This window comes from Sapajus apella, unplaced genomic scaffold, assembly GCF_009761245.1.
Source record: "Sapajus apella isolate SASKATOON/1434 unplaced genomic scaffold, GSC_monkey_1.0 scaffold269, whole genome shotgun sequence".
NCBI lineage: Eukaryota > Metazoa > Chordata > Mammalia > Primates > Cebidae > Sapajus > Sapajus apella.
In genome coordinates this window covers 238,007-265,870 of record NW_022437209.1, presented here as the reverse complement: position 1 = coordinate 265,870, position 27,864 = coordinate 238,007, and the positions used below count along the sequence as shown (strand labels likewise).

At 55.0% G+C, this 27,864-nt stretch overlaps 3 protein-coding genes and 1 long non-coding RNA gene across 20 annotated transcripts in view; 1 reads left to right on the top strand and 3 right to left on the bottom strand.

Moving 5' to 3' along the window:
• The first annotated feature begins 2,590 nt into the window (after window positions 1-2,590).
• NEIL1 (nei like DNA glycosylase 1) lies at window positions 2,591-11,091 on the top strand. Of its 12 annotated transcripts, none has more exons than XM_032271957.1 (10): window positions 2,591-3,527; window positions 4,822-5,277; window positions 7,946-8,065; window positions 8,157-8,220; window positions 8,375-8,474; window positions 9,489-9,616; window positions 9,968-9,995; window positions 10,150-10,211; window positions 10,487-10,652; window positions 10,797-11,091. In XM_032271957.1, the coding sequence occupies exons 2-10, from the start codon at window positions 4,844-4,846 to the stop codon at window positions 10,865-10,867; spliced, it is 1,173 nt and encodes a 390-aa protein (XP_032127848.1). In that variant the 5' UTR covers window positions 2,591-3,527; window positions 4,822-4,843; the 3' UTR covers window positions 10,868-11,091. The 12 variants fall into 12 exon arrangements, 10 of the variants coding, with proteins under 10 accessions (XP_032127848.1, XP_032127845.1, XP_032127847.1 ...); XM_032271954.1 differs by having other exon boundaries at window positions 7,931-8,065; XM_032271956.1 differs by lacking the exon at window positions 2,591-3,527 and adding an exon at window positions 3,685-4,057.
• LOC116545434 lies at window positions 2,710-4,859 on the bottom strand. The gene is made up of 2 exons (XR_004266312.1): window positions 4,774-4,859; window positions 2,710-3,776 (listed from the first exon to the last, which is right to left on the bottom strand). It is a non-coding gene; the product is annotated as an uncharacterized LOC116545434 (long non-coding RNA).
• Window positions 11,092-11,621: 530 nt separating the features above from the next.
• On the bottom strand, window positions 11,622-23,963 carry MAN2C1 (mannosidase alpha class 2C member 1). 3 transcript variants are annotated; one of them, XM_032271946.1, is made up of 26 exons: window positions 23,330-23,963; window positions 22,923-23,048; window positions 22,385-22,508; window positions 21,385-21,455; window positions 19,700-19,877; window positions 19,209-19,398; window positions 17,813-17,919; window positions 17,514-17,624; window positions 17,089-17,181; window positions 16,839-16,955; window positions 16,520-16,615; window positions 16,280-16,425; window positions 15,802-15,925; window positions 15,325-15,446; window positions 15,138-15,223; window positions 14,853-15,008; window positions 14,555-14,665; window positions 14,274-14,391; window positions 13,921-14,025; window positions 13,681-13,837; window positions 13,419-13,562; window positions 12,617-12,726; window positions 12,431-12,510; window positions 12,127-12,275; window positions 11,936-12,045; window positions 11,622-11,859 (listed from the first exon to the last, which is right to left on the bottom strand). In XM_032271946.1, the coding sequence occupies exons 1-26, from the start codon at window positions 23,428-23,430 to the stop codon at window positions 11,733-11,735; spliced, it is 3,159 nt and encodes a 1,052-aa protein (XP_032127837.1). In that variant the 5' UTR covers window positions 23,431-23,963; the 3' UTR covers window positions 11,622-11,732. The 3 variants fall into 3 exon arrangements, with proteins under 3 accessions (XP_032127837.1, XP_032127839.1, XP_032127840.1); XM_032271948.1 differs by having other exon boundaries at window positions 14,274-14,368; window positions 14,555-14,652; XM_032271949.1 differs by lacking the exons at window positions 11,622-11,859; window positions 11,936-12,045; window positions 12,127-12,275; window positions 12,431-12,510; window positions 12,617-12,726 and having other exon boundaries at window positions 13,471-13,562; window positions 13,670-13,837; window positions 13,921-14,391.
• Window positions 23,964-25,619: 1,656 nt separating this feature from the next.
• The window catches only part of SIN3A (SIN3 transcription regulator family member A), an 88,621-nt gene continuing 86,376 nt past the window's right edge, over window positions 25,620-27,864 (bottom strand). For 2 of the 4 annotated variants that reach the window (XM_032271943.1, XM_032271942.1), the window contains exon 21: window positions 25,620-26,936. In XM_032271943.1, coding sequence (XP_032127834.1) covers window positions 26,706-26,936 — 231 coding nt within the window. In that variant the 3' untranslated portion in view covers window positions 25,620-26,705. The remainder of the gene's footprint in view (window positions 26,937-27,864) is intronic. The other 2 variants (XM_032271944.1, XM_032271945.1) reach the window with 1 other exon arrangement.

Genomic DNA, 27,864 nt, shown 5'->3' with positions numbered 1-27,864 from the left:
ATGCCACTGCACTTCAGCCTGAGCAACAGAGTGAAACCTGTCTCAACAACAACAAAAACCTGAAACTTTATTTTCTTTGGAGACAGGATCTCAAAGCTAATTTTTGTATTCTTAGTAAAGACGGGGTTTTACCATGTTGGCCAGGCTGGTCTTGAACTCCTGGCCTCAAGTGATTCACCTGCCTCGGCCTCCCAAAGTGCTGGGATTACGAGCGTGAGCCACTGTGCCCTGCCAAAAACCCAAAACTTTATATTCGTTCAATAGCAACTACTCATTTCCTCCTCCTTCCTAGTTCCTGGCAACCACCATTCTACTTGTTGCTTCTATGTGTTTGACTATTTAGATACCTCATAAAAGTGGAACAATGAAGTATTTGTCCTTCTGTGACCAACTTATTTAGTGCAATGTCTTCGAGGTTACCCATGTTTGTTGCATGTGGCAGTATTTCCTTTTTTTTTGTTGTTGTTGATACAGAGTCTTGCTCTGTCGCCCAGGCTGGAGTGCAGTGGTACGATCTCAGGTCACTACAACCTCTGCCTCCCAGGTTGAAGTGATTCTCCTGCCGCAGCCTCCCGAGTAGCTGGGATTACAGGCACACACCACCAAGCCCAGCTAATTTTTGTGTTTTTAGTAGAGATGGAGTTTCACTGCATTGGTCAGGATGGTCTCGAACACCTGATCTCATGATCCGCCTGCCTCCCAAAGTGCTGGGATTACAGGTGTGAGCCACCACACCAAACCAGTACTTCCCTTTTTTAAAGGCTGGATAATATTCCATTGTATACCACATTTTGGGAGTAGTAGGGGTAGGGCAGGGATGGGGATGAGGTCTCACTCTGTCATCTAGGCTAGAGTGCAGTGGTATGATCACAGCCCACTGTCGCCGCCTCCTCCCAGGCTCAAGAGATCTCCAGCCACAGCCTCTGGAGTAGCTGGGACTACAGATGCATTCCACTATGCTCATTCTTTTTTTGTATAGACATGGAGTGTCCCTGTGTTGCCCAGGCTGGTCTTGAACTCGTAGGCTCAAGCGATCCTCCCTTATAGGCACATTGAAAAAATCTATTTACCTGTTGATGGACATTGAGGTTGTTTCCACATCTTGGGAATAATACTGCAATGTGTGTTACCTCTTGATTGTGGCGGCAGTTAACATGACTATGTATTTGTCAAATATTGCAGTCGGAAAGGGGTAAGTTTTACTATATGTAAATTATACCTTGATCTAAACAAGAGAACAACAAAGAAATTGCTCCATAGATTATCTGGTGGTCACAAGGTATGAGGCATACATTTTCCAACGCAGAGGTCCGGCTGCCACAGCCCCAGTCTTATCAATTTCAGCCCCCACTAAAGTGGGACAATGGGATATTGGGTGCCTCCTGATATGATGCAATTCAAAGTACGAAGCAGTGGCCAGGCGCAGTGGCTCATCTCTGTAATCCCAGCACTTTGGGAGGCCAAGGCAGGTGCATCACCTGAGGTCAGGAGTTGGAGACCAGTCTGGCCAACATGGAGAAACCCTGTCTCTACTAAAAATACAAAGATTAGCTGGGAGTGGTGGTGCATGCCTGTCATCTCAGCTACTTGGGAGGCTGAGGTAGGAGAATCGTTTGAACCTAGGAGACAGAGGTTGCAGTGAGCTGAGATTGCGCATTACACTCTAGTCTGAGTGACAGAGCGAGACTCCATCTCAAAAAACAAAGTATGGAGCAGCACTTAGGAAGTATCCCTGAATTCATATATAATCAGGCCTTTAGGTCTAATTCCCAGCATGCAGGATGAACCACAGAGGTTCAATCTGTGATAGTATCAGTGACACCCTGAGCATACATTCAGACAAATTCAGAATGTGATGCAGCATCTGTGTCAAAGGACAACTGGCTGAGACTCTTCGGAAACGTATCATGAAGACAAAGTAGGATGAAGTGGGTGGGAGAGGGGAAGGTAGTTCCATCTAGATTTAAAATTATTAAAAAGACATACTCCTTGATTGGAATCTGCTTGAACAAACCATCTATAAAGACATTTTGAGGGCCAGGCACAGTGGCTCATGCCTGTAATCCCAACACTTTAGGACGCCGAGATGGGAGAATTGCTTGAGCCCAGGAGTTTGAGGCCAGCCTAGGCAACATAGACCATGTCTTTACGAATCATGAATTAGCCAGGTATGGTGGTATGTGCCTGTAGTCCCAGCTACTCAGGAGGCTGAGGATCACTTGAGCCTGGGAGGTGGGTGGCTGCAGAGAGCCATGATTGTTGCCTGGGTGACAGTGAGACCCTGATACATATATGTGTGTGTGTGTAATTGGGACAATTAGGGGAAATCTGGATGTGTATTATTAGATGATACTAAGAAGTTACTGTTGGCTGGGCATGGTGGCTCACTCCCATAATCCCAGCATTTTGGGAGGCTGAGGCAGGCGGATCACTTGAGGTCAGAAGTTCAAGAGTGGCCTGGTTAACGTGGCAAAACCGTCTCTACTAAAAATACAAAAATTAGCTGGGCGTGGTGGTTCACGCCTATAATCCCAGCTACTCGGGAGGCTGAGGCAGGAGAATCACTTGAACCCAGAAAGTGGAAGTTGCAGTGAGCCAAGATTGTGCCACTGCACTCCAGCCTGGGTGACACAGTGAGACCCTGTTTCAAAAAAAGAAGTTATTGTTAACTAATATCTACTATCTTAGATACTGTCAACTAATATCAAGTTATTGTTAACTCCATTTATTTTGGCAGAAGTATTTTCAAGTAAATTAGACAAGTCATGACATTTCACGCCCAGTACTTTTAACATGCATCTCTAAAAACCAATTTCTTACAAAGCCACATAATTTTTATTATGTCTAATAAGGAGAGGAAGGTAAGCAGGGAAGTGTGAAGGAGAGGAAATCGTGGCGATGGGTCAGGCACACACTTTGAATGAAGTGCAGGCTCCACACGGAGGCCCTTCCGAGGCCCAGCCGGACCTGATTGGAGCCCTGTTTGCTTCTCTGCCTCCACCTCCTGGCACTACCCGCAGCTACACTCCAACCATACGGGACTTGGAGTTCTTTCAGTGGCCAGACTTTCTCCCCTCAGGGCCTTGGCACTGGCTGTTCCTTCCGCCTATCTGTCGGGTTTCCTACTTTTTGGGGGCTGGCACCTCCTGATTTCAGAGACTCCCCACAGAACCGTCTGAAGTGGGTCTACCTCCCTGCCTTTTTTTGTTGCTTGGCTGCCCTTCCGACCCGGCAAGCAGTGACGATGTTTGTTTATGACCTGGGTCTAACTGTGACTTGGTGCTTAGGGTCCCCAACGGGTCCCTAGGGCCTGCGCGCACCGCGCACCTGTGCACCACCTGCGCGCAGCTGCAGGCGGCTCCGCTCTGGCTCGCTGCTGTTTCCTGCTGGGGGTGCCGACCCTGTCCCAGGCTAGCTGGGTGACTTCCGCCAACCACAGACAGGGGCGACCGGGGCCTCAGACCTGCTCCTGCATCCGCCGGCGCCGGGCAGTGGGAAGCCAGGTTTCTCCGCCACCTCCCAGCCAGGTAACTGCCCCGAAGCCTGCCCTACAGCCTTCAGCACCCCCCACCCCCAGCTCGGGAACCTCACCTCGAAGAGTTGCTACCGCCTTCCTGAGGGACTACACTTCCCAGCGGCTCCCAGCGCGCTCCCGGGCGCCGCCTCTCCTGGCATTAACCCTTTAGTGGCTGCAGTGGCGGCAAGCGGAACGGAGTGCCCGTTCCCGGGGTGGGGGCGTGCTGTAGGGCTACGGAGAGGATGGACTTTGGAGGGCCCTGAGGAGAAGAGGAGCCAGGATTAACCGAGGGCAGGGCCTCAGCGGGAGCATGGGGAGGGTGGGCCCTAGAGCGCCGCTCCTCCCCAAAACTAGGAATCTGGAGCCTTACGTTCTCCCTCAAAACAAGCCCTGCGAGCCCCAGGCCCAGGTCGGCGCCCAGGTGCGGAGACGGCGAGGTACAGGCGTTTCCCGTCGCTAAGTGCCCCCTTCCACTCGAGGCACAGCTTCGCGTCCCATCCGGAAGCGCCCGGCGACAGAGGCAAAGCGGGGAGGGCAAAGGTGAGGAGTGGGTACCCCCACCCCAGGCACCAGGCGCTGCCGCGGGACCTTAACCGCCCCCGGGCCCGGGCCAGAGCTCGGGGAGCCCTTCCTGGTGCCCGCTCTCCTCCTGCGGAGCCGTGGGGGCAGCTCCAGCGCACGGTAGGAGCCCCGCTTCGTCCTGGCCCCTGCCCTGGCCCGGGGGTGGCCGCGGGGGTGCCCGGCCCGTGGGGCAGGCCCGGGGCTCGCTGCGGCCGAGTGTCCTATCCTGCGCCAGGCCCGCCGGGCTGCCCTCTCCTTCTGTTGTGCGCCGACAAATCGGGCGCGTCATTGGTAGAGAGGGAGCGCAGGGAGGGGGCGGCCACGTGACCCTAAGAACCTTTCAGATGGTGGGAGGGCCTGGAGAAAGCGGCAGCGAGTGCAGAGGGGAGGCTCCCTTAAATGTTCCGGGACAGAGGGACAGCAGGGGCCAAGGCGGAGATGAAAAGAGCCAGTGAGTGAGGGGAGCCCGGAGGAAGCGGGGCGGGAGCCGCGGCCACGCACGGGTTCGAACTTTAAACGCAGCGAAAGCTCACGGAAGGAAGAGGTTAGCGGTCCGGCTCCCAGCGCCCTGGGCTTTCCAGGCTCTTGTCCTGGGAGGGGACTGGGGGCGGTGGCCAGGCCCGCACTTCCCCGCCAGCCGCGTGCCCCTCCGACCCTCCAAGTTCTCCTCTCAAAATGGGGCTGACGGCCGCTACCTCACAAGGTCCACGCCGGGCTCATCCTGCTGCCTTCCTCCCCGACAGGACTCTGCCACCCTCCCTCAGGATGCCCGAGGGCCCGGAGCTACACCTGGCCAGCCAGTTTGTGAACGACGCCTGCAGGACGCTGGTGTTTGGGGGCTGCGTGGAGAAGTCCTCCGTCAGCCGCAACCCCGAGGTGCCCTTTGAGAGCAGCGCCTACCGCATCTCGGCCTCCGCCCGCGGCAAGGAGCTGCGCTTGACTCTCAGCCCCCTGCCTGGGGCCCAGCCCCCCCAAGAGCCGCTGGCCCTGGTCTTCCGCTTCGGCATGTCTGGCTCCTTCCAGCTGGTTCCCCGCGAGGAGCTGCCACGCCACGCCCACCTGCGCTTTTACACGGCCCCGCCCGGCCGCCAGCTCGCCCTGTGTTTCGTGGACATCCGCCGGTTCGGCCACTGGGATCTTGGGGGCAAGTGGCAGCCAGGCCGCGGGCCCTGCGTCTTGCAGGAGTACGAGCAGTTCAGGTAGGGCCAGCACCAGGTGTGATGAGCATAGTCACGGGCTCCACACCTGGCTCTGTTAGTGCCTTGTTGGCCAACGAAGGGCAAGTGTCTGCTGCTTCTGGGCCTCAGTCCCCTTATCTGCAGATCAAGACAGTGTCCCTGTCCTGGGTCAGCTCCCCGAGCCAGTGGATAAGGAAACTCAAAACTGATTGGGGGCTAGGTGTGGCGGCTCACGTCTGTAATCCCAGCACTTTGGGAGGCTGAGGCGGGTGGATCACTTAAGGTCAGGAGGTCGAGACCAGTCTGGGCAACATGGTGAAACCCTGTGTCTACTAAAATACAAAAATTAGCCAGGCATGGTGGCATTTGCCTGTAATCCCAGCTACTCAGGAGGCTGAGGCAGGAGAATCGCTTGAGCCAGGAAGGTGGAGGTTGCAGTGAGCTGGGATGGCACCGCTGTACTCCAACAACTCTGTCTCAAAAAATAACTGATGGGGGAGGAGAGAGGAAAGCCAAAAGGGTGGGTCGGCACTGCCCTGAGGACAGGTGCCAGTTAGTGTCAGAGAAGCTGGGGCTCCCACCCTCAATGCCACACTACCTCTCAGGGCTCCAAGGAGGCTGAGAAGGTGGAGGGGCTTTAACATAAGAGGCTGAGCAAACTTGTTTCAAGGGGGTGGGGAGGGGACTGCCTCATGACACGTTTCCACCTTGGGTTTGTGGTCTCCCACATCCTGCCTGCTCACTGGTCTATGTTCTGTGGTCTCCTCTGTGCCTCTTCCCTGCCTGCACGAAGGTGTCACAGCCCCACCTGGGATGTGATGCAGGTGACCTCAGATGGCTCAGTGTCGACAGCTTCTTTCCTCTAAAGATTTGCTTCATGACAGGCCTTGTTCTAGGGGCTCGGGGTACAGCAGTGAACAAGATGAATGTGGTCCCTGCTCCCACAGAACTGACGTTCGGATAGGGTAAGGGAATGAGAAACGGGCAGATGCATGCCTGAGGAAAACCCAACAGGTGAAAGAGGTGGAGGATGACTCAGGCGAGGGTGGAGGTGTACTGGCAGCGGCCACTCTAGGGAGGTGAGCTGAGGCCTGACTGATGAGAATGAGCCAGCCAGAGGAAAGCATTCGAACTGGCAAGAGATGCAGAGCCCCTGAGTGGACTTCTCCCTTTCTGGGGGAGGCTGTGCCGTCAGTCGGCCCTTAGGAGGCATGGATGCCTGCGGGATGGTTCGGGGATGTCTCCGACGCCTTAGAAGGCAGCTGACTCCTGGCCTCCCCAGACCCCAGGCACATCCCCAGGGAAACGTCAGTCTTTGGTCCTGGATTCCTCCCACCTCTGCCTTCCTGGGGAGTCATGCCATAAGTTAACTCTGCCAGCTGGCTCTGACGTTTCTCTCAAACAGTGAGCATTTGCGCTGTTTACTTAGTGCTTCCACTGAGGTGTGTGGCAACTGGCTTCCCTCAGGGATCAGGGCACCTCCCAGGCGACCCTTGTACCTTCACCCCAGGACTCTGTCTTCTGGCCCACCCCTCACACCCATCAGTCAGTCAGTCTTGCCATGACCCTTTCTCGCAAAGAAACAAGATGCGCATCCTCTTCACGGTGGGGAGGAGACCCACGGCCCTTGGAGGTGGGATGGGGGCCCAGGGCCCTCACTGGTACCTCACCTAACTGCTGCACAGAGCCAGAGAACATCCAGGATCCTGAGAAGAGTGGACCCTACCAATGGCGAACCCACATATAGTGTCACCCACCACCAGTCCTATACAGGGAGATCCAGACTGCAGACATGTGAGGTTCTGTGGACACAGTTCTCATGTCCTGAGGAGTCTGTAGTGATAAACATACAACCTCATATACAACCGCATGTTGCTTTTTTTTTTTTTTTTTGAGACAGGGTCTCGCTCTGTTGCCCAGGCTGGAGTGCAGTGGCGCCATCACAGCTCACTGTGGTCCCAACCTCCAGGGCTCAGGTGATTCTCCCACCTCGACCTCCTAAGTAGCTGGGACCAGCAGGGCACACCACTCAGCCCCTGGCTACTTTGTTAAATTTTTGGAAGAGACGTGGCCTTCCTTGTGGCCTAGGCTGGTCCCCTGGGCTCCAGCGATCCTCCTGCTTCAGCTTCCCAAAGTGCTGGAATTACAGGTGTGAGCCACCACACCAGCCTCACATTACTTTTGATCAGTATTTTTCACCTTTCACGATCAATTTATTTTTATTTTTTGAGATGGAGTCTCACTGTTGCCCAGGCTGGAGTGCAATGGCCCAATTTTGGCTCACTGCAACCCCCACCTCCCGGGTTCCAGCGATCTCCTGACTCATCCTCCCAAGTAGGTGGGATTACAGGCACCTCCCACCATACCCAGCTAATTTTGTATTTTTAGTAGAGACAGGGTTTTCCCACGTTGGCCAGGCTGCTCTCCTGACCTCAAGTGATCTGCCAGCCTCGGACTCCCAAAGTGTTGGGATTACAGGTGTGAGCCACCTCACCCAGCCATCCTTTCACAGTGAATTTTAATCCCATATGTTCCCATTTGACAGATAGGAAAACCAAGGCAGGGAGCAGAGGAAACTCTGGAACTCCCAGCTTTCTTCCCCTTGCACCCAGAAACAGGTTCTCCTGAGCCCCTCCCCATCCATGGAGGGTGGGGATGGGTCTTATGCACTCAGACTGTGTCCCTCCAGGGAGAATGTGCTACGAAACCTATCGGACAAGGCCTTCGACCGGCCCATCTGCGAGGCCCTCCTGGACCAGAGGTTCTTCAATGGCATTGGCAACTATCTGCGGGCGGAGATCCTGTACCGGTCAGCAAGCAGGCATGGGCATGGGGACGGGTGGCCCAGGTGTGTCCACATTCCCCACTGCCTACCGTGGCTTCCCTCGCCCCCACTCCAGGCTGAAGATCCCACCCTTTGAGAAGGCCCGCTCGGTCCTGGAGGCCCTACAGCAGCGAAGGCCGGTGAGCCCCATCTAGGGTCAGGTGTCCTCAGCTTAGCTTAACAGCAGGGCTGAGGGGGGTGAACGGCCCAAGGTCCCGCCAAGCTCAGAGGGAAGGTCAGCTGCCTTTACATGGCCCCGTTGACAGACAGGTCCTGCCCCTGCCCCTTCCTCAGAGCCCGGAGCTGACACTGAGCCAGAAGATCAAGGCCAAGCTGCAGAACCCCGACCTGCTGGAGCTGTGCCACTCAGTGCCCAAGGAAGTGGTCCAGCTGGGTGAGGCCAAAATGGAATGACCTCTGCTGGAGCAAATTATTGTGTAACCCTGGGGCAGGTGTCCCTCTTTGGGCCTGATTCACTGGCTTGGAAGTTTGTAGCCCTAGCTGTCACTCAGTGGACTAGGCCTCACTTGTCAATAGTGTTTCCTGACTGGGCGTGGTGGCCCATGCCTGTAATCCCAGAACTTTGGGAGGCTAAGGTGGGTGGGATCATCTGTGGTCAGGAGTGACCAGCCTGGCCAACGTGGTAAAACCCCGTCTCTGTTAAAATGCAAAAAATTAGCCGGGCATGGTGGCGGATGCATGAAATCACAGCTCAGGAGGCTGGGAGGCTGAGGCAGAATTGCTTGTACCCAGAAGGCAGAGGTTGCAGTGAGCCGAGATCGGGCCATTGCACTCCAACCTAGGCAACAAGAGTGAAAACTCCGTCTGAGAAAAAAAAAAGTGTTTCCTCAACCCATGAGACAGACAAGGATTCTTTTATATATTCACACACACACACACACACACACACACACACACACACACACACACTCGTATTTTTGGTAGAGATAGGATCTCACCATGTTGCCTGGACTGGCCTCAAACTGGGCTTAAGTGATCCTCCCACCTCTGCCCCTAAGTGGCTCAGCCTACAGGCCCATACCACCACACCAGGCTAATTTTTAAAAAAAATTTGTAGAGACATGGTCTCCCTATGTTGCCCAGGCTGGTATTGAACTCCTGGCCTCAAGGGATCCTCCCACTTCAGCTTCCCAAAGTGTTGGGATTACAGGTGTGAGTCACTGCGCAGGGCCAGGACAAGGATCCTTAACCCCCCCTTCAGGACGGGAAACCCATGGCTGAGTGGGAAGACACCAGCTGAGGTCACATCACCAGAGGAGGGAGAGTTTGGCCCCTGACTCAGTCCATCAGCTTGTGTAGCTGAGGTCTGGGCCAGGTCTAACCAGCCTCTCTACTCCTCCCAACCCAAGTCTGCCCTCTGATCTCTGCCTGTTCCTTTGTCCCACAGGGGGCAAAGGCTACGGGTCAGAGAGCGGGGAGGAGGACTTTGCCGCCTTTCGCGCCTGGCTGCGGTGCTATGGCATGCCGGGCATGAGCTCCCTCCAGGACCGGCATGGCCGCACCATCTGGTTCCAGGTTGGGCCCTGTTCACACTGGCAAAGAGACCCCACGAGGCTGATGGGTGGAAATGAAACCTGGGGTCACAAGAACTGGGGCGGAGATGCTCGGGGCCTGTCTAGACCCTCCAAGGACCACACTGCTCCCCGAGGGTCATGGCCCTCCCTTGCATCCCAGGGTCGCAGAGTGAAAGTAGCCTAAGGGCAGGGCAGCTTTGATGTGGACTCTGACATAGGGAAAGTCCTACAGGCTTCCTAGGGGCAGAAGCTACACTGATCTGGAAGGGTGTGCGTGAGTCCTGCCTCTCACAGGAATACTGCCCCTGCGCCAATGCAGGCCGACTCCTGAATTATCCCCATCCCACTTTAGGGGGATCCTGGACCCTTGGCACCCAAAGGTAAGCTACTCCTAATGTAATAGGCGGAGAGAGCAGAAAGGACTTCTCACCTGCAAGGGTTACAGCACCCTTCTCCACCCTATCCCCCTGAAACCCTGGGAGTCCCCCCCGGGGCAGGACAGGACCCTCCAACTCCAACATCAGTGTCCTGCAGGGCGCAAATCCCGCAAAAAGAAATCCAAGGCCACACAGCCGAGTCCTGAGGACAGGGTGGAGGTATGGCTGCCCGCCCCACCTCCTCCCCTGTACTCCTGCCTGGCTGCCTCCCCCCCACCTCCTCCTCCCCTGTACTCCTGCCTGGCTGCCCCCACCCCACCTCCTCCTCCCCTGTACTCCTGTCCTGGCTGCCCCCACCCCACCTCCTCCTCCCCTGTACTCCTGCCTTGGCTTCGCCCCCCAGGCAGCTGCCTTACCCTAAGAGGGTAGTGGGAGTGGCGTGTCCTAACCAACCTCTGCAAAGCCCCTTAGGGACCTGTGCCTCCTCCATCCAGGACCCTCCACCTCCAAGCAAGGCCCCTTCCAGGGCACGAAGGGCAAAGAGAGACCTTCCTGAGAGAACTGCAACCCAGCGGCCTGAGGCGACAAGCTTCCAGCAGGACCCAGAAGCTCCCAAAATCCCCAAGAAGGGGAGGAGGAAGGGACGACAGGCAGCCTCTGGTAGGCTTTCCTCAGCCCTCCCAGAAACCAGCTCTACAGCAGAGGAGGGGAGGGTGGCCTAGGAGCCTGTGAACGAAGCTGGGAGAGAGGCTGTCAGGGCAGCCCCGGAGTCTGAGCTGACCATCCCCCCTTTTCTTCCCCCAGGCCAGCACAGACCCCGGAAGGCCAAGGCTGACACCCCATCCTTGGAACCGGAGGGGACCTCAGCCTCTTAGCAGGAGGGTCTCCCTGTTTGCACCGCCCTTTCTTGTTGCCTTGCCCTGAACCTGGGGGTCTGTCTGAATTCTCGGGAGTGGGCAGTATCTGAATTCTCAGAAGGTGCAAATGCCCCGACGGCTGCACCCAGCACTACTGTGATGTTTTTAACGCACCCCACCTTCCACATCCTTCAGGCTCATGTGAAAAAATGCTGTATTTTTAATAAACTGGTAAATGTGAACTTCTTGGCACCTCTTGGTCTGAGCTGGCCAGGTAGGAAGTCCTGCTGTCTGGGCCTGGGGACAGGAGACCCACCTCCTCACAAGGCAAACAGCCCGAATGCTAGTCCTCAAGGCTCTGGCTGTCAGAGGACAGCTTGCCTCTGCAGAGACAGCCCCTCAGAGGTGGTGTCTGGCCCCAGGCAGCCCGGGAGCCACAGCTCCTCCACTCCAGATTCTCCAGGGTCCAGGGCTGCTCCCCCATCCTGGCAGGAGCTAGGCAGAACCCGCCATCCAGCTGCTCCCCAGCCCCAGGCCCTCTGCCTGCAGGCATGGGGGAAAAGCTTCTCCACGCGTGGTCTCTTCATTGGCTTTTGGTCACTCAGGGTCCCCAATGTCTCTTGTGGGGGCTGCAACCCAGACCCTGCACACATAGGTACCTTAGGACCTTGCCCCTACCCACCGAAAACCTTCCCACCGAAAACCTTCCCACCCCCACCCCAAGCCTGAGGATGGGCCCTAAGGGGACCGGGCAGCGGCTACCAGCAGGTTCCTCATCCAAGGATTTATTCTGCAAGAAGAGACTGATCCCTCTTTTAGGCTGGGGAAGCAGAAATTAGGAGTCCCCAAAGCCTTCCACAAACAAAACCCCAGCCCCAGGTACTCAGTGTGGTGGAGGCTGGAGCACGAGCAACAGGGACAGCACTTGGAAGGGAGAAAAGGTGAGCTTCAGGCGGTTGTCCCGAAGGGGCAAGTGGCCAGCAGGGTCTGGTCGCTCCAAGAGGTCGCAGCTGGAGAACAGGAGGGGCCATGAGGGCTCTGCCAGGGCAGGACCTACCCCCGCCCCCACCTCGCGGCGCCACTCACAGGATGGCCTCCTGAACCGGCAGCGACAGATGCAGCCAGCAGTCCGTGTGGCTGCCGTGGGACTCATACAACCTCAGGACCAGCGAGCGGCTCTGGGGACTGCTCTCAGCCTGCAGAGGGACACGGCTGGTGGGCGAGGCCAAGGGGGCACCCAGGCCAGGACCCCGCCCCCGGCACGTCCCACCCCTTGCCTGCTTGACCGTCTCCAATACGACGGCGGGTGAAGACAGGGCAAAGGCACTCCAGGAGGTGGCTGGCGCTGGGCCCGGGGCCGGCAGAGCCAACAGGGGGAAGCTGAGGCTGTAGGCAGCTTGGATAACGTCAGCATCCTGGAAAGAGCCTGGGATACAGCCAGAAAGCGATGCCGGGGGAGAATGGAGGTTTCCCTCCCATGTCCCTAGGAGGGCAGGGAGCCAGGCTGCTGGGGTTTGTGCTCAGAGAAGGGCAGAGAGGTGTCTAGGGCTGCAGGAAGGCCCCACCGTCCCCAGCACTCACCCTTGTGCGGCATCAGCGCGTAGGTGAACTCGTGGCGCCCCATGTCAGCGGTAGCGTCTGGGGCTTTAGGCGCCCGCAAGCTGGGGTGAGGAGGGCGGGTGGGAGTCAGGTTGAAGCTGGTGGAATTGCGGCCGGGAAGACCCATGTCGCCTGCCAGCTCCCAGGCCTGGTGGGTACCCCACTCACAGTGAGAGGCTGAGGATGCTGCCTCGCACTGACGCCCCGTACTTGCAGTCATTGAGCAGGGCCAGCCCGAAGCCGTGTTCTGACAGATCCATCCAGCGGTGGGCCCACACCTGAGGGCAGATCCAAGACACACATGCTGGCCCCGTGCCTCTCCTTTTGCTCCCGGACTCCAGAGCTCCCGTCACTTGGCGGGGCGCAAGCTCTAGAACCATACAACTCAACTCCAGCTCCCACTCTAGGGGGCCTGGGCATGCCACCCTATCTGCCTAAGCCTCAGTTTCCTTATCTGAGAAACAGGAATAAATAATAGTACTCACCCCACCAAATGATCATGAGTATCAAATTAAATGTTAAGTTTTTTGGGGGTGGTTTTTTTTTTTTTTTTTGAAACAGGGGCCTCAGTCTGTTGCCCGGGCTGGAGTGCAGTGGTATGATCTCTGCTCGCTGCAACCTCTGCCTCCCGGGGTCAAGTGATTCTCCTGCCTCAGCCTCCCGAGTAGCTGGGATAATAGGCATGTGCCACCACACACAGCTAATTTTTGTGTTTTTAATAGGGACAGGGTTTCTCCATGTTGGCCAGGCTGCTCTTGAACTCCTGACCTCAGGTGATCTGCCTGCCGTAGCCTCCCTTGGCATTACAGGCGTGAGGCACCGCGCCCGGCCAATGTAAAGTGTTTAGTACAATGCACATGTTAGGAAGCAGCAGATGTTGATTATCCTCTTCCTCCCCAGCCCGTACAAAACAACCAGTCTCCCCAGCCACGGAGGAGTCCAAGGCCACCCCCACCCTACCATGTCAGACCTCAAATCGAGCCCAGTCCCAAGACGTGTTGTAGTGAGTGGGCCGCTGTAGGTGCCCGAACTGGATCTCATAGGTGGCCTGGGAACTCCGCACACGAGCCGGGAACTCCACCTTCAGGAACTTGTGGGCCTCATGCCAGTGTACCTGGGAGAGGGATGGAGGGTGGGAGTAAGGGCAGGAAGAGACACACCCAGGCCTGGGGCTGCCCCCTCCTTACCAAGCATGCTTGGGGAAAACAGCCACCCCCTGACCCCCCTGCTACCTCAGTGTGGAAACGGACATAGGGGCAGCCAACGTCCAGCACGACCTCCTGGCTAAGCCGACTGTTGGGGCTGATCTGCAGCAAGAACCAAGCGCTGCCCCGCAGGCCGCCCTCAGTACCCACTGCCAGGGTCCCTGGCTGGCCCAGCACAGGCTTCCTATGGGAAGAGTGGACACACTGAGCCAGAGCAGCCTGTGTTCCCACCACCTCCACTGTCCCCATGTGCTGCCCGGCCCATACCGTGTCTCCAGGTGGTAGTCCATGACGTCCCACGCATCCCAGTACAAGGGGACATCATCAAACAGCACAAACTGGTTCCCCACGGCACCCTCGGCAATGGCCTCCCTGGAAGCACATGGGATTGGTGCTTACAACCATGTGACTTCGCTCCCTCCAGCTGCACTTGGTGGGGTAGGGTGGAGTGAGCAGCCCCAGCAGACAGGGGACTACTGCCCAGCCTGCCCTGCCCCATGTGTGGGCTCCAGCCCAGACCCACTGGTGGGTTGCTGTGGGCAGTGTTGTGGCCATGGGAGAGAGGAAGCAGGCTGGGATCTATTTGCCGGTACTGGGAAAGGGCAGTGAGGAGTTGGTACCTGCCCGAGGCCACCAGGACCAAGGACGTCAGACGGCCAGTCGGGTCCAGCCTCACTCGGATGATGCCATTGTCCAGAGTCACGGAGCCATCAGTCTTTGTGGGAGGAGGCCTTGAGGCTGAGTTTGTAGGGGCTTCCCACACCAAAAGTCCTCCCAGCCCAGCCCCAGCACCACCCCAGCCCCAGCCCCGCCTCACCACTTGCTCCAGGCAGAGGAACTCAGGACCCGGGTTGGGTTAGAAAGCATCCCCGCTCCTGCCCCCAGGGCAGGCAGGACTCACCTCCTGCACTACAAACACAGGCTGCTGGGGCGGCAGGGGCTGCAGCGAGGTAGGGGCGGGAACAGGAGCATAGCCCATGCTGGGCACTGTCACCAGGGCTAGGGGTGAGGCCTGGGCATCAGTGCAGCCTCCCTGACCTTCCAGGAAGCTTGCACAGGCGGGGTGGGGTGGTGGAGGATGTGCTGCTACTCTCCAATCTGGGGCACCCAGGGCACAGACCCCCAGGGCTATCCCAGGCCTGATCTGTCTGGCCTCCACCCTTCCTGCCGCAGTAGCACCCCTTCCCCTCAGCTCGTACCTAGGCTGTGGGCCCCACCCGGCTTGGGCAGGGCCATTACTTCGGTGCGCTTCCAGGGCAGGGTGTTGACGATGAGGAGGCCCTCGGGACCCGGCTCCCCGGCACACAGGGCTGCGGCCGCATTGCTGAGCAGTGTATTGCCATGGGAACGGATGTCTGAGGAGAGACAGACTGGTCATGGGTGGGCAACAGGTCTGGAATGGGCCCATGAGTATCCCACAGGGGAGACACTCTGGGCTCAGCCCTGGGGTTAGAGAGAGCGGGTGGGACTACTGTGAGCCTAACCTTCATAGTGGCACATGGCATCCTCTGCCACCATCTGGATGCAGCTTCCGGTCACCACATCATGGAACTGGTTCAGAAGCAGGAGCCTGCAGGGGCCAAGGGCAGGGATGGAAAGGCTGGGAGGGGCAGCCACAGAGGTGTCCGCAGTGAGCAGTCAGGTGGGTGGCAGGGGCAGACCCGGGCTGACCTCCAGAGGTGCTGCAGCTGGGCTGCTGGGTATAGGAACTGGGCACTGCGGGCCAGGGCCAGGCTGCTGAGCAGCTCCACGTCATGCAGGATCCGCTCACATTCCCGGTTCCCCTTCTTGATCTGAGCCCGGGATGGGAGGATCAGTCTGGAGCCTGCGTAAGTGTCCCAGGACACCTTCCAAAGCCCTCCCGTGCTCAGCATCCCTGGGAACTCCCCAGGGCCCTCGTGAAGAAGGCCTCTGGCCGGTGACCTGCCTCAAATGCTTTCTGTCTTTTCCCTGGCGCCCAAGCCCCTCTTTCTTTAGAGACACTGCCTCCTCCCGCTTTCGTGGCCAACCCAGGTCTTGGACTCGACTCCTCCAAACTTCCTGGAACATGAACCTCTTCTCCTAGGTCTGGCCTGGGCTGTGCCCCCTGCTGCCTTCTCTGACCCTCTGCAGATCAAGGCCACACCCTCCCTGCAGCCAGTCCCTGACCTGGGCGTGGGTGGTGTAGGTGCCATTGTGCAGCTCCAGGAAGAGCTCCCCGACCCACGTGCACAGCTGCCCAGAGCCGCTCTCCAGCGCCGAGAAGAGCTGCCTTGGAGAAGAGAGCTGCACCCTGAGAAGACCACAGCCTGGGTGTCCCACCCTTGGAGACCACATGGCTACCCCTTCTTCCACACCAGAGCGGAAAAAGGATCCAGCCCCTGCAGACAGGAGCCACTCCAGAAAGCTCCCCATCCACACGATGCCAGCCCTGGACACCATAGGAGAGCTTCTCTCTCTGGTGGGCTGGAGCCCTTACCACCTTCAGCTTCCCCCCAACCTCAGGGTGGAAGTTTGGAGGAGCCCATGGTCTAGGATTAGAACAGGACAAGGTCCAGAGGAGGGGTGGGCCCCATGTCTGAGGGAAGGCAGGGCTCCTGGCAATGGCCCAGGATGGGGCTGAAGGAGAGCCAAGGCCTGGCCTGACCTGGGCAGCCCGTCCGTATTGCTCAGGCGCTTCAGGCGGTCCAGCATGGTCTGCGTAGGGCCGCCACCCCCATCCCCAAAGCCGAAGAGAAAGGCACTGTGGTTGGCCCGCCCCTTGTCCCGGTTGTTGGCCACGGTCTTCAGCACCTGGACAGGTGAGGGCAGGCCGGCGTGGGTCAGCCTGGAATAAGCCAGCCCTCTCCAGCCTGCCCCCACCCCAGCACCCTAGGCATCCCCTCACCTCCTCCACGCTGCCCTGCATCCCATACGAGTCGCCAGGTGGGAAGTGAACCAGTACATGGGAGCCATCCAGCCCTTCCCAGAAAAAGGTATGGTGCTACCGGCAGGGAAACAGAGGCAGGGTGGAGCAGCCAGAGTCAGGGCTGAGGCAGAGGCAGAACCTCCAGACTTAGTCCTGCCCCTACCTGCTGTGTGACATGCTGTCTGTGGGGGAGGGTTGGTGGTCTCTCTGTGACCCCTCAAAAAGGGGGAGAGGCAAATGGGCCAGGTAGGACTGAGGCCCACTCTGACCCTGACCCCCCAGGGGCCTGCCTGCTCACCGGGAAGGAGTTCACCAAATTCCAGCTCAATTTCTGCGTGAGAAAGCGCCTGATGCCACAGCCACGCATAATCTGGGGGAGCTGTGCTGAGTAGCCGAAGGTGTCCGGCAGCCAGAACTGTGGGGAAGAAGGTCCTGGAGCGCAGGAAGCGGGGCTCCCAGTGGCCTCCCCTCGGCCTCAGCCCCTAAGCACTCCGAGGCGCACGCCAGCCCCATCTGCCCACAGCCTGCTGCAATAGCTCTCAGCCTACCTCGGAGCACATCTTCCCAAATTCCTGCAGAAAGAAGTTCTGGCCCTGCAAAAACTGCCTCACCATGGCCTCTCCACTGGGCAGGTTCCCGTCCTGGAGAGAAGGGAGTGGGGGGCAGATGGGGAGCAGTGGGCGCTCAGGCCAACCCAACCCTGCAGGAGAAGCCAGGGCTGCTCCGACACGGCAGCTCCAGCTCCCGTCCTTCAGGCCTGACTGTCCATCTGCCTCAGGTGGTGCCTGGGACTAGGGCATGCAACCTGTCACAGCTCTGGAGGCTGTGACATCCCAGGGACTGATGAGCCAGCCCCGCCCCAGAGAGGAACTGAGTGGCCTGCAGAGTCACCAACAAAGCAGGAGGGCTGGGGCCACCTGAGGGAAGGCCGTCGTCACATGGTTCAAGGCTGAGGGGCACCCAGTGCACTTACCATCTCCACCCAGGTGCCCCCCACGGGCACAAACTGCCCACGGGAGGCAAAGTCCTGGAGGCGGGAGTACAGGCCGGGGTAGTGGCTCTTCACCCACTCCAGCTGCTGCGCCTGTGGGCAGGTTGAGGGGAGCTGGGCCCAGAGTGACGAGGGCCCCACCCAGGGCCAAGCATCTGGGACCCAGTGAGTGGCTGAGGGTGAGGAGCAGCCCTGCCCCCAGGCCCGGGAAGCCCTCGGGGCCTGTGGAGCTCCAGGAGGGGGTGCGTGCCTCCCCTGCCCCTTGCAGCTGTCCCTCTGACCTGGGAGCAGGCAAAGATGAACTCAGGGTTTCGCTCCATGAGCTGCAGGGCGGTCACCCAGCTCCGGGCACATTTCCTCACGGTCTCCTTGAAGGGCCAAAGCCAGGCTAGACGGGGAGAGGGTGGAGGGTGGAGGGAGCGGTAAGGCTGAACAGGCCCAGGCTGGGAATCCAGAAGGTCACCTAGCCCCACTCCCATCCCAGGCCCTTCACCCTGGAGGGTCCCCTGGTGTCCTTCCTGAAAGGTCACTTCACTCCAGCGAGGTGGGAGGAGGGGCTGGGGAAAGGAGGCGGGCAGTGCTATAAGACCAATGACACAGGTCAGGGGATGGAGGCTCCAGGTCCCGGAATAGCCTCAGTCCTCTTGGGGGTATCTAATCCCCCAAGAGGATCCTACGAGAGGCAGCAGGGAGTACCCTGCCCCTGAACACACTTGACAGAGACCTGGGAAATAGGGCACGGCTCCCAGGTTGGAGCCAGCTATCCTGCCAGAGGTGCTGTAGGCTCTCCTGACCCCCAGGCCGCAGCTCCTTTCTTACCAGCCCAAAACCTCTCACACCCTACCCTACATCTTGGCACAGCAGAGAAACCCTTGTTCTGTGATCCCAAAACTTCAGCTGCATCAGAATCAATACCTTCAGGAGCTTGTTAAAAACGTGGATTCCCCATCAAACTCAGACTCTGCAAGCTTGTCCAGGAAGCCTCTGGAATCCCCCCCACCCAGCTGGAGTAAGTACCTCTTCCGTGCTCTCCAGTGCCCCAGGCTCCCCACCAGCATCACACCAACTCTGCCTACTGATTCTGTGATCATCTGTCTCTGTAATCCTATCCCCAATATCTAGCACGGGCCCCATGAGGCAACAGATTTTGTTGAAAGAATAAATGAGGCCGGGCACGGGGGCTCATACCTGTAATCTCAGCCAAGGATGGGAGGCCAACGCAGGCGGATCACCTGAGGTCAGGAGTTCGAGGCCAGCCTGGCCAACATGGTGAAACCCCATTTCTACTAAAAATACAAAAATTAGCCAGGTGTGGTAACATGCACTTAAGAGTCCCAGCTACTCATGGGGGCTGAGGCAAGAAAATTGCTTGAACTCAGGAGGTGGAGGTTGCAGTGAGGGAGATCACGCCACTGCACTCCAGCCTAGGTGACAAAAGTGAGACTCCGTCACAAAAAAAAAAAAAGAAAAAGAAAAAGAAAAGAAAGAAAGAAAAAATGAATCCACAGCAAGCAGAGCCCATAGTCCAGCCCCTTCTGCCGCATTTTACAGATGGGGAATACTGAGGTTCAAGAGGGGCAAGAACTTGCTAAGCATCACACAAGTGCTTCTAGGGCACATCCAGGTCTTCAAGGGCACTCCTGCCTCCCCAGCCAGCCCAACCAGCTGCTGTCCTACCTGTATCAATGTGGCAGTGCCCTGTGGCATGAATGGTGTGCTGGCTTTCACCTCCGCGTTGGCCAAAGAACCTGGAGGCCAGGGCCTGGGCCACCGGGAAGGTCTCGGGCTGGGCAGGGTCACACACGTTCACCATCTGGTTGGCTGTGTACAGGGCCTGGAAGCTGCGCTGGCTGTCCTTCCCGAGGCCCTGCAGGAGGGTCCTGCCCTGAATCCCCTGCTCAAGCATGGCTTCCAGACCATCAGTCCCACTTATCTCCTCAGGGCTATCAGCAGAGGTCCCCTGACCTCTAACCCTTTTTCCCTGCTGGTCCCCCTGCTCAGCACCATCTCCCTTCTCCCCTTCAAATAGGAAAATTCTCTCAACCCTCAAGCAGGTGGAAACCCTCTTCCTACTCTGGATTCCCAGAGTCCCACTTACCTGACCCAAGAAACAGGTTCTTGGAGCAGGGCTCTAGAGGGTACCAGGGAGTCTAGGGGGTGTCGATTACCTTGGCTATGCCCAGAAGCAGTTCCAGATCCACCAAGAGATTGTGGACATCCCGGTGGAACACGGCCAGCTCAGCCCGGCTCAGCTGGAACATCTTCTCAGGGTCAGGCGCTGCAATCATGCTTCCCTTCCCGGCCCCCAGGAGCCCATTGCAGGCCACTTCCACATAGAGGGTGAGGCTATAAACATGGGGAGGCAGCCTCAGGCCGAGATCGTGGCACAGGACTCCGGGGACTTGGGGAGGCGGCACCCAGAAGGAATCCAGCTGAGCCCATCCTGTCTGCCTCCAGGATCCACCACCCAGAGGATCCCCCAGTACGTTAAGAGTGCATGTGGGAGGGCTGTGCCAGAGACACCAGATGGATCCCAAGGCCTGCTGTCAGGGAGGATAAGTAGCAAAGTTTGTAATCATCTAAATGATACTGCTGTTTAGTCTTAGATATTTCCAAAGTTGTCTGTGCAAAGCACTGCCTTGGACTTGGAAGCCTCTTTGCATATTAAAAGCATGTTTGGATCTCTCAGGCTCGAACTTTCAGACCCAAGATCTAAAACCAGCATGGCCAGCACGGGCAGGTCATTCACTGGAGAACAGGCTGGGCTGTGGTGCTGCCATACTCATCTTCAGAGAGCAAACATGACTTCCTCAGGGAGGGCTTCCTGACCTCACTTCCCCGCTAAGTGTAGAGCTAAGTCCTCAATGGAGTACCCAAGATTTCCTTCCAGAGCCCTCAGTGTTGTCACATGTGAGTAGATTTGCCTCCCTTTGTTGTCAAGAACTATTTTATTCACCTCCATACTCTCAGTATCTGGAAGCATTTGAAATGTTCAATCAATATAAAACACAATCATAATGTCTAAGAAGTGTTTTTAATGGTGTCATAAAATGTCCATGTTATGATATGGAATGTAAGAAGTCAGGATACAATAGGAAATAGAATCTGAACTAATAAAAACTATGCCAGAAAGATACACCAAGAACATGAATACTGGGCTAGGCGTGGTGGCTCAGGTAATTCCAGCACTTTGGGAAGTTGAGGCGGGCGGATTACCTGAGGTCAAGAGTTTGCGACCAGCCTGGCCAACACAGTGAAACCTCGTCTCTAATAAAAATTCAAAAAATAGCTGGGTGTGGTGGCGCACACCTGTAATCCCAGCTACTCAGGAGGCTGAGGCATGAGAATTGCTTGAACCTGGGAGGCAGAAGTTGCAGTGAGCCAATACTGCACCACTGCACTCCAGCCTTGGTGACAGGGGGAGACTTCGTTTCTAAAATGAAGAACATGAATACTGAGATGTTAATAATGGCCATCTCTATTCTAGGGAGTGAAATAATGGTAGCGGTTTGCTTCTTTGTGGTTTCCTGTATTTACCACAAGAAGGCAAACATTATTATTTTTGAGACAAGGTCTCACTCTGTCATCCAGGCTGTGGTTCACTGTAGCCCCGACCTCCTGGGCCCAGGTGATCCTCCCACCTCAGCCTCGCTGGCAGTGTGGGTCACTGCACCCAGCCCATTACTTTTATGGTTAGGCAAAAATCATGCTTTCTAAAAGCAAGTGATGAGATGTAAGGATGCTTGTGCTGGAGCAGAGGGGTGCTTCTGAGATCACTCTGGGCCTCAGCTACTCCTTGCTCACTGGTACTCCCTTCCTGACAGCACTGGTCAGCCAGGGCATAGGGACTCACCTTCGGGGGTCTCCTTCCCCTAGCCTGTCAGTCAGGACATAGCTGGTCTTCTCACCCTCTTTGGTTAAACCCTAGTAGGGAGAGGAGTGAAAGAGACAAGGCTTGAAGCCTTTGGACAGCTCAGGTAAAGTATCCTGGTCCCCACTGGTCCCCAGCTCTGGTTCCTCCCTGCCAAGCAGGGTCAAGATTGGCAGATCAGGGATCCCTGGCAGAGGCCCCAACTCCCACGGCAGCTGGCACCATGACCACCAAATAGCCTGTTTCCTTTTTTTTTTTTTATTATTATTATTTTTTTTTTATAGCCCCTGTTTCCTAGTGGAAAAGCCCATGGTCTTAGGGGAAGGGTACTGAGAAAGGGTTAGGTGGCCTGAGTGTGGTTTCTGGTGGCCTCTGCACCCCTAAATAAATACCTGAAAAGAAACTCTATGAAGTCAGGGGCAGGTTTGCCGCATTCCCTTCTATACCCTCGTGCTTAAGGGTCTGGCCCAGAATGGACACCAGGGGATATTTGCTGAGCCAGTAAAGGGAGGGACAGAAGGAAGAACAGTCTTGACCCCAGATTGAGAGTCAATCCAATTTGAAGTGGAAGCTGTGTGAACCTGAGTGACTGAACTAACCTCTACATATCTCAATATCTTAATCTGTAAATGAGTATAAAGACCTACCACATAGGGGTATAAGGACTAAACCTGTTAAGGTTGGAGAATGAACAAGACACTTAACACTGGTTATAGCTGGGGAATGGGATAGGTGATAGGGAACGATCCATTATTTTATCTAGAACTGTTTGAAATGTTTGCCTATAAGTTTGTATTACGTATAATAAAAACTAAGGACCAATTACACAGATGCCAAAATGGCAATTTCCCTAGTCCTGAAACTGTGATGCCACCCTGTGATGCCACTCAGCTGTGGCTTCTCCAGAATCTACAGGAGAAGGGCTGTGGTCATTTCAGGGCTGAAATATGGCCATACCTGGCCCTATGGTAGGGCTCCTCACCTGGACAGGCTCCCCATCACGCCACACCAGACCTTCTCCATCACTTTCCCAGCAAAGGTGAACTTCCTGGCCCACCCATGCCTCTGGGATGGTCAGCTCCACCCGGAACCAGCAGGTCCACCATCTGCAAGAGAGCTGTTGTGATCGGCCTAGAGGTAGAAGCCCTCTCCTGACATCCAACACCTTTAACCAACACTTTGGATAAAGTGTTGGCAGGGGCCTGAGACTCTCCAAGCACCTGCAGTGTCACAAGGTACTCAGCTTTGAGCCACAAGAAAGGAGCAACAAGGTGAGCGGCAAGATAAGGGAAAGAGGCAGAGGTTATCAGAGTTCCGTTAGGGTGCCCAGAAGCGGCTACAAGGGGATGAAAACCCTCCCCTGAAGACTGAGGAACCAGGGAGCTGTTCCCAACAGAGGGTGCTGCTCAGTCCCGCGTAGTTGTCTAGGGCAGAGGGCGGACAACGAAGGCGTGGCCAAGTGCTGGGTTGGGACGTCCCTTGGGCCCGCTGGCCCCGCCCACCCACCGGATGTTACCTACGTGGGTCCGAAGCTGTGGCCGACCTGCGCCGGGCGGAAGTCCTGCTGGACTGCCTCCTGGTAGGGAAGTCTCTCCGGTGTTAGGAAGCTTGAAAGCGCGGCCACGGGGCAGCTGGCCCCAAAAAGCCTGCGTGGGACCGACAGGTGGGCGCGTGCTGGAGGCCGCTCTGTTTCCGACCGGGGGCCAGCTAGCCGGTGGGGCCTCGCTTGCCCTGGATCCTCCACCAAGAGGGCTGCCTGGCCGCGCCACGGCACATTCCACTCCCTACCCCCTCCTCCCTGGCTCGTCTTGTCTGCGGCAGGCACTTCGTCCCCCGGCCCGGGTGGCTGCAGTTTGGGTTTCCCCCCGGAAGTAAAGGCTGAGGCGCACGGATGCCGTCGGCCGGCTGCCGGGACCTGGGACCACACCTGCCGCGGAGGTTACAGTCGGTAAAGTAGAGCGGCGACACGAACTTCTCTACCCGCTCCAGAGTGGTGCGCCAGTGCTTCAGAGCCGGTGCCGCTGCCATCACGATCGCTGAGTTCTCGCTCCTCTTTCCGGAAGGCCCCTGGCGCTGTTTCGCTCCACGGCAGGAAACCAAAGGTTCCGGCGTCCAGAGGGCGCCTTCCAGTCCCGGGCAGCTTTTCGTGGAACACCAGTGGCTCTCGGAAGCCCAGGTGCCGTCTGAACCTTGAGGCGAGTTGGAAGCTATAAACTGCACTTTCGAGGCTCTCCTATGCTGTCCGAGCTAGTGGGCCGCAAGGGCAAATCTCAAAATAAAATGGGAAATCCATTATTAGAACTCTCAAAGGTGTCGGGACAGAGACTTAGGCCCTTCGGCAGGAAGGGCAGGAGCCTCAGCTGCTGCAGACCCAGCCTCAGAAGCAGCAACCGGGAGACCTCTGCTTCTAGCTGTCGGTTAACACGGAAACTGGTTTGCTTCACGTGGAGAGCCAGACTGCCTAGAATGGGTGTTTTTATACCGGACGGAGGTCAGGGTGTTAACAGGAAGGTAGAGCTTTATGCCCAAGTGACCACGACTTCTAGGATCACATGCTTTACTGAATGTATATCAGTATACATTGCACATCACCAGAAACTCGGAAACGAGTTTGAGATGTCAAAACAGTCATGGGATTGCTGATCACGACAGAAAAATGTATTTCACCATACAGGACTGTAGAGTCCAGGGAAGCTATAATAGCAGAAACAGACCTCCAGTTTCATTCTCATCCCTAGTACTCTACTGCAGCTTTATTTTTTTTTTTCTACCGGGGTTGCCAAGAGAGTCTTTGTCTATTAAATCATTAGGAAGAAAAAAAAATACACAAGATTAGCCCTGATATTTTAATGGAAATACTGACCAAGTTTACAACATTTCAAATGCAAATCACACGGAAAGGTGACTTAAGTACAGAATATCAAATGTAATTTAAAATAAAGATAACCTTCTGCTGCATATAATACAGATTGGGTTTAGAGCTTGGAGCTCAGATGTCAGACAGCAGGAGGAATAAAAATTAAAAATGCTGCTTCTGAAAACTCAGGCTGTACTAATTAAAACTTCCTCTTCTGTTGGCTGCACTGGCGGGTTGGGACTTTCTTTTGAACTGGCCTTGAATTCCTATCCTGACCTGCAGACAGGTGTCACTGCCCCAGGTTTGCCCTAAACTCTCCTCCCACAAAGCTCTTTTTGGCACCTTACGCTTTGGCTCACAGTCTCCTCTCCCCGATACAAAACAAAAGCCTAAAATCAGGCTAGGTCTGGTGGCTCACGCCTGTAATCCCAGCCCTTTGGGAGGCTGAGGTGGCAGGATGGCTTGAGGCCAGGAGTTTGAGACCAGCCTGGGCAGCATAGCAAGACCTTGTCTCTACAAAAAGTGAAAAAATTGGCCGGGCATGGTGGCATGCAGCTACTCAAGAGGCTGAGGTGGGAGGATTTGCTTGAGCCTGGGAGGTCAAGCCCGCAGTGAGCTATGATTGTGCCACTGCATTCCAGTATGAGTGATAAAGTAAGACTTTGTCTTTAAACAATAATAAAAGCCTAAAATCAGAGGTCTACCATGTGTTTTGAAAATCCAGGAGCCAAAAAATAATGTTTTTCTTTTTGGTGGCAGGTTGGAGATTTTTAACTAAAAAGTAAACATAAAACACCCAAAACATTGCTGGTTACAACTAAGACTTGCATAATGGTTGCTGAAGAAAAATCGACCAGAGTACTGGGAGGGGCTTAGTTGGTCTTTGTTCACAAAGTCCAGTTTAACCACATAGAAAAATCCTAATCATTCATGTTTAAATGTCTGCTAGTTTAAATTTATGTCATTAAAAAAATAGGTATCCCATTTCAAATTCTCTCCCTCCCAACCCCATTTATAAGGTATACCACATGCTTTATACACTTTTTCAAATACTGGTTTGGTATTTAAGTTGCTCGCCCCCATCCATCACCAATGTAAGAAAAAATATATAGAAATACAAACTACACAGCTTGACAACTTACCCAATATAAAATATTTTCAGATAGTTGAACAAAGGAAAAAAAAATACACTAAAAGACTGAAATATTCTAAGATTTTGGAATATTTTGATTTGGGACAAGTGCAAGTAACAAGTATTTAAAGCAAATCCTGTTTGTACCCTGGATAAGGACTGAAGCCAAAATCCCTGCTTCACAATATTTTCTAGTGAGGACAAGGGACATGGGTTGAGAGTTTATTCCTTAAGTAAGAACCAAGCTTTATTTATTTACAAAAAAAAAAAAAAAAAAAAAAAAAAAAAAGTCCGGGGCAAAGGGGAAGACAAGTTTTACACAAAAGTACTACAATGGTAACTCCCTTTGGTAAAAAGTGTAATAAATGTCTTGTACATCTGTTCATAGGTACTAAATCTGAAGCCACATAGTACTATAGTACACAAGAAGCTAGAGCAGTTATGCTAGCACATCAAAGCATATTTCTTTTAATAAAAAATTGACAGTATGTACATTATGTACAAAAAAACAAGTTAAAATTGTGTGTGTGTGTGTGTGTGTGTGTGCGTGTGTGTGTCTCAGAGAGTAAAGCTGGTGGATGGCACTAGGGCAGACTAGTAAAGAGGCAGATACAAAACAGTTCCACGGGAGCTAAAAAGGACGACTGATTTGAACTTGTTGAGGCTGAGAACCAGAGGAGAGAAAAGGGTAGGCAGCAAGGGATTCGTCAGGAATAAAATCCACAAGATGATCTATCCCAAAGCCAAACTGCAGGTCCCAGATAAAACCTAATGGGTGATCTTAGATGTGCTCAGGTGACCAGGAAAAAAAAAAAAAAAAAAATCAAATCCAGTTTTTTTTTCCTTTTGTGGGGAGGGGAGAGGAGCAGTGACCATCATAGTTCCAATCCATCTGAGTATTAAATCGTTCCCCAGTCTGTTTTGTAAATGCATCTCCAAACAGTCAAAGTGTGAATAGCATCCGGTTCCCTCATTGAAAGTTAGGCCACAGGTGACTCCAGTCTTAGCTCTGCTGGTGTATGCAAGCAAACAGCATGTTTTTGCTTGCATGGACTTCCTTCCCCTCCAAGGCAGGCTATACCAAAAACCCTTTGGGAAAAGTTCCAGCTTCAGCTTTGTAAGGTATTCATGTTCCTAAAGTAGCCCACTTGGCGCCAGGCTGCACCAGCCACACACAGGTCACGTGGCCATGTCCCAGAGAGGCCCAGTGAGGCTTGAAAGGCATCTTCCTTGTTTCTTCAGTGTGTGAGTGCATAGGCAGGCCCACACACACACACACACACACCCCCCAAGTTATCTGCTCTGGCTCTGCAGTTAAGGGGCTTTGAATACTGTGCCGTATTTGACACGATACTTGTTAATGCTCACAAAATGCAGGGTCTCTGTATCACAGGTGGTGGTACAGGGCACCAGGCCCTCCAGCCCCTCACCCATGAGCCACTTGCTGGTTTCCGCTGCCATTTCACGGGGCACATGCTCCTTGGTCCATTTATCTACCCAGGCCTGGAATCTCTGATGTAGACGCTTGCTTACACGCTCATGGGACTGCAAAACCGGAAAAAAAAAAAAATTTTTTTTTAATTAAATGAAGCAGAACCAAAAAAGAACCCTTCAAATACAAAGCCCAATTTTCTTCTAAAGGGACAGAGGAAAGGTGTGGGCTTCAGTCTTAGATACTATTGTTTTTTCCTTTGGGGAAAAAAAAAAAAAAGATTCTTGGCTGGGCATGGTGGCTCACGCCTATAATCCCAGCTCTTTGGGAGGCAGAGATGGGCAGATCACCTGAAGTCAGGAGTTTGAGACCAGCCTGGCCAACATGGTGAAACCTTGTCTCTACCAAAAACACAAAAATTAGCTGGGTGTAGGGGCAGGCACCTGTAATCCCAGTTACTCAGGAGCCTGAGGCAGGAGAATCGATTGAACCCAGGAGGGTGGAGGTAGCAGTGAGTCAAGATCGCACTGCTACACTCTAGCCTGGGTGACAAAAGTAAAACTCTGTCTCCAAGGAAAAAAACAATTCTCTGTTTAAAGAAAAGTTAAAGAGGTAAGAACATAAAACATGTATGGACATGAAAATCCATAAAGCCTCCAAAGAAATGTGAACACAGTTTTTGGGCTGAAAAAGCTCACTGTTCTCAATTTTAGCATGCATTAGTATAACCTAGGGAATGCATTAAAAATACACATTTCTAACCAGGCACAGTGATTCACGCCTGTAATCCTAGTACTCTGGGAGGCCAAGGCAGGCAGTTCACTTTAGTTCGAGACCAGCCTGAGCAATATGGCAAAACCCCATCTCCATAAAAATACAAAATTTAACTGGGCATGGTGGCACACACCTGTAGTCCCAGCTACTAGGGAGGATGAAGTAGGAGGATCGCTTGAGCCGGGAAGTGGAGGGTGCAGTCAGCCAAGATCGCACCACTGCACTCCAGCCTGGATGACAGAGCCAAACCCTGTCTCAAAAAAGACA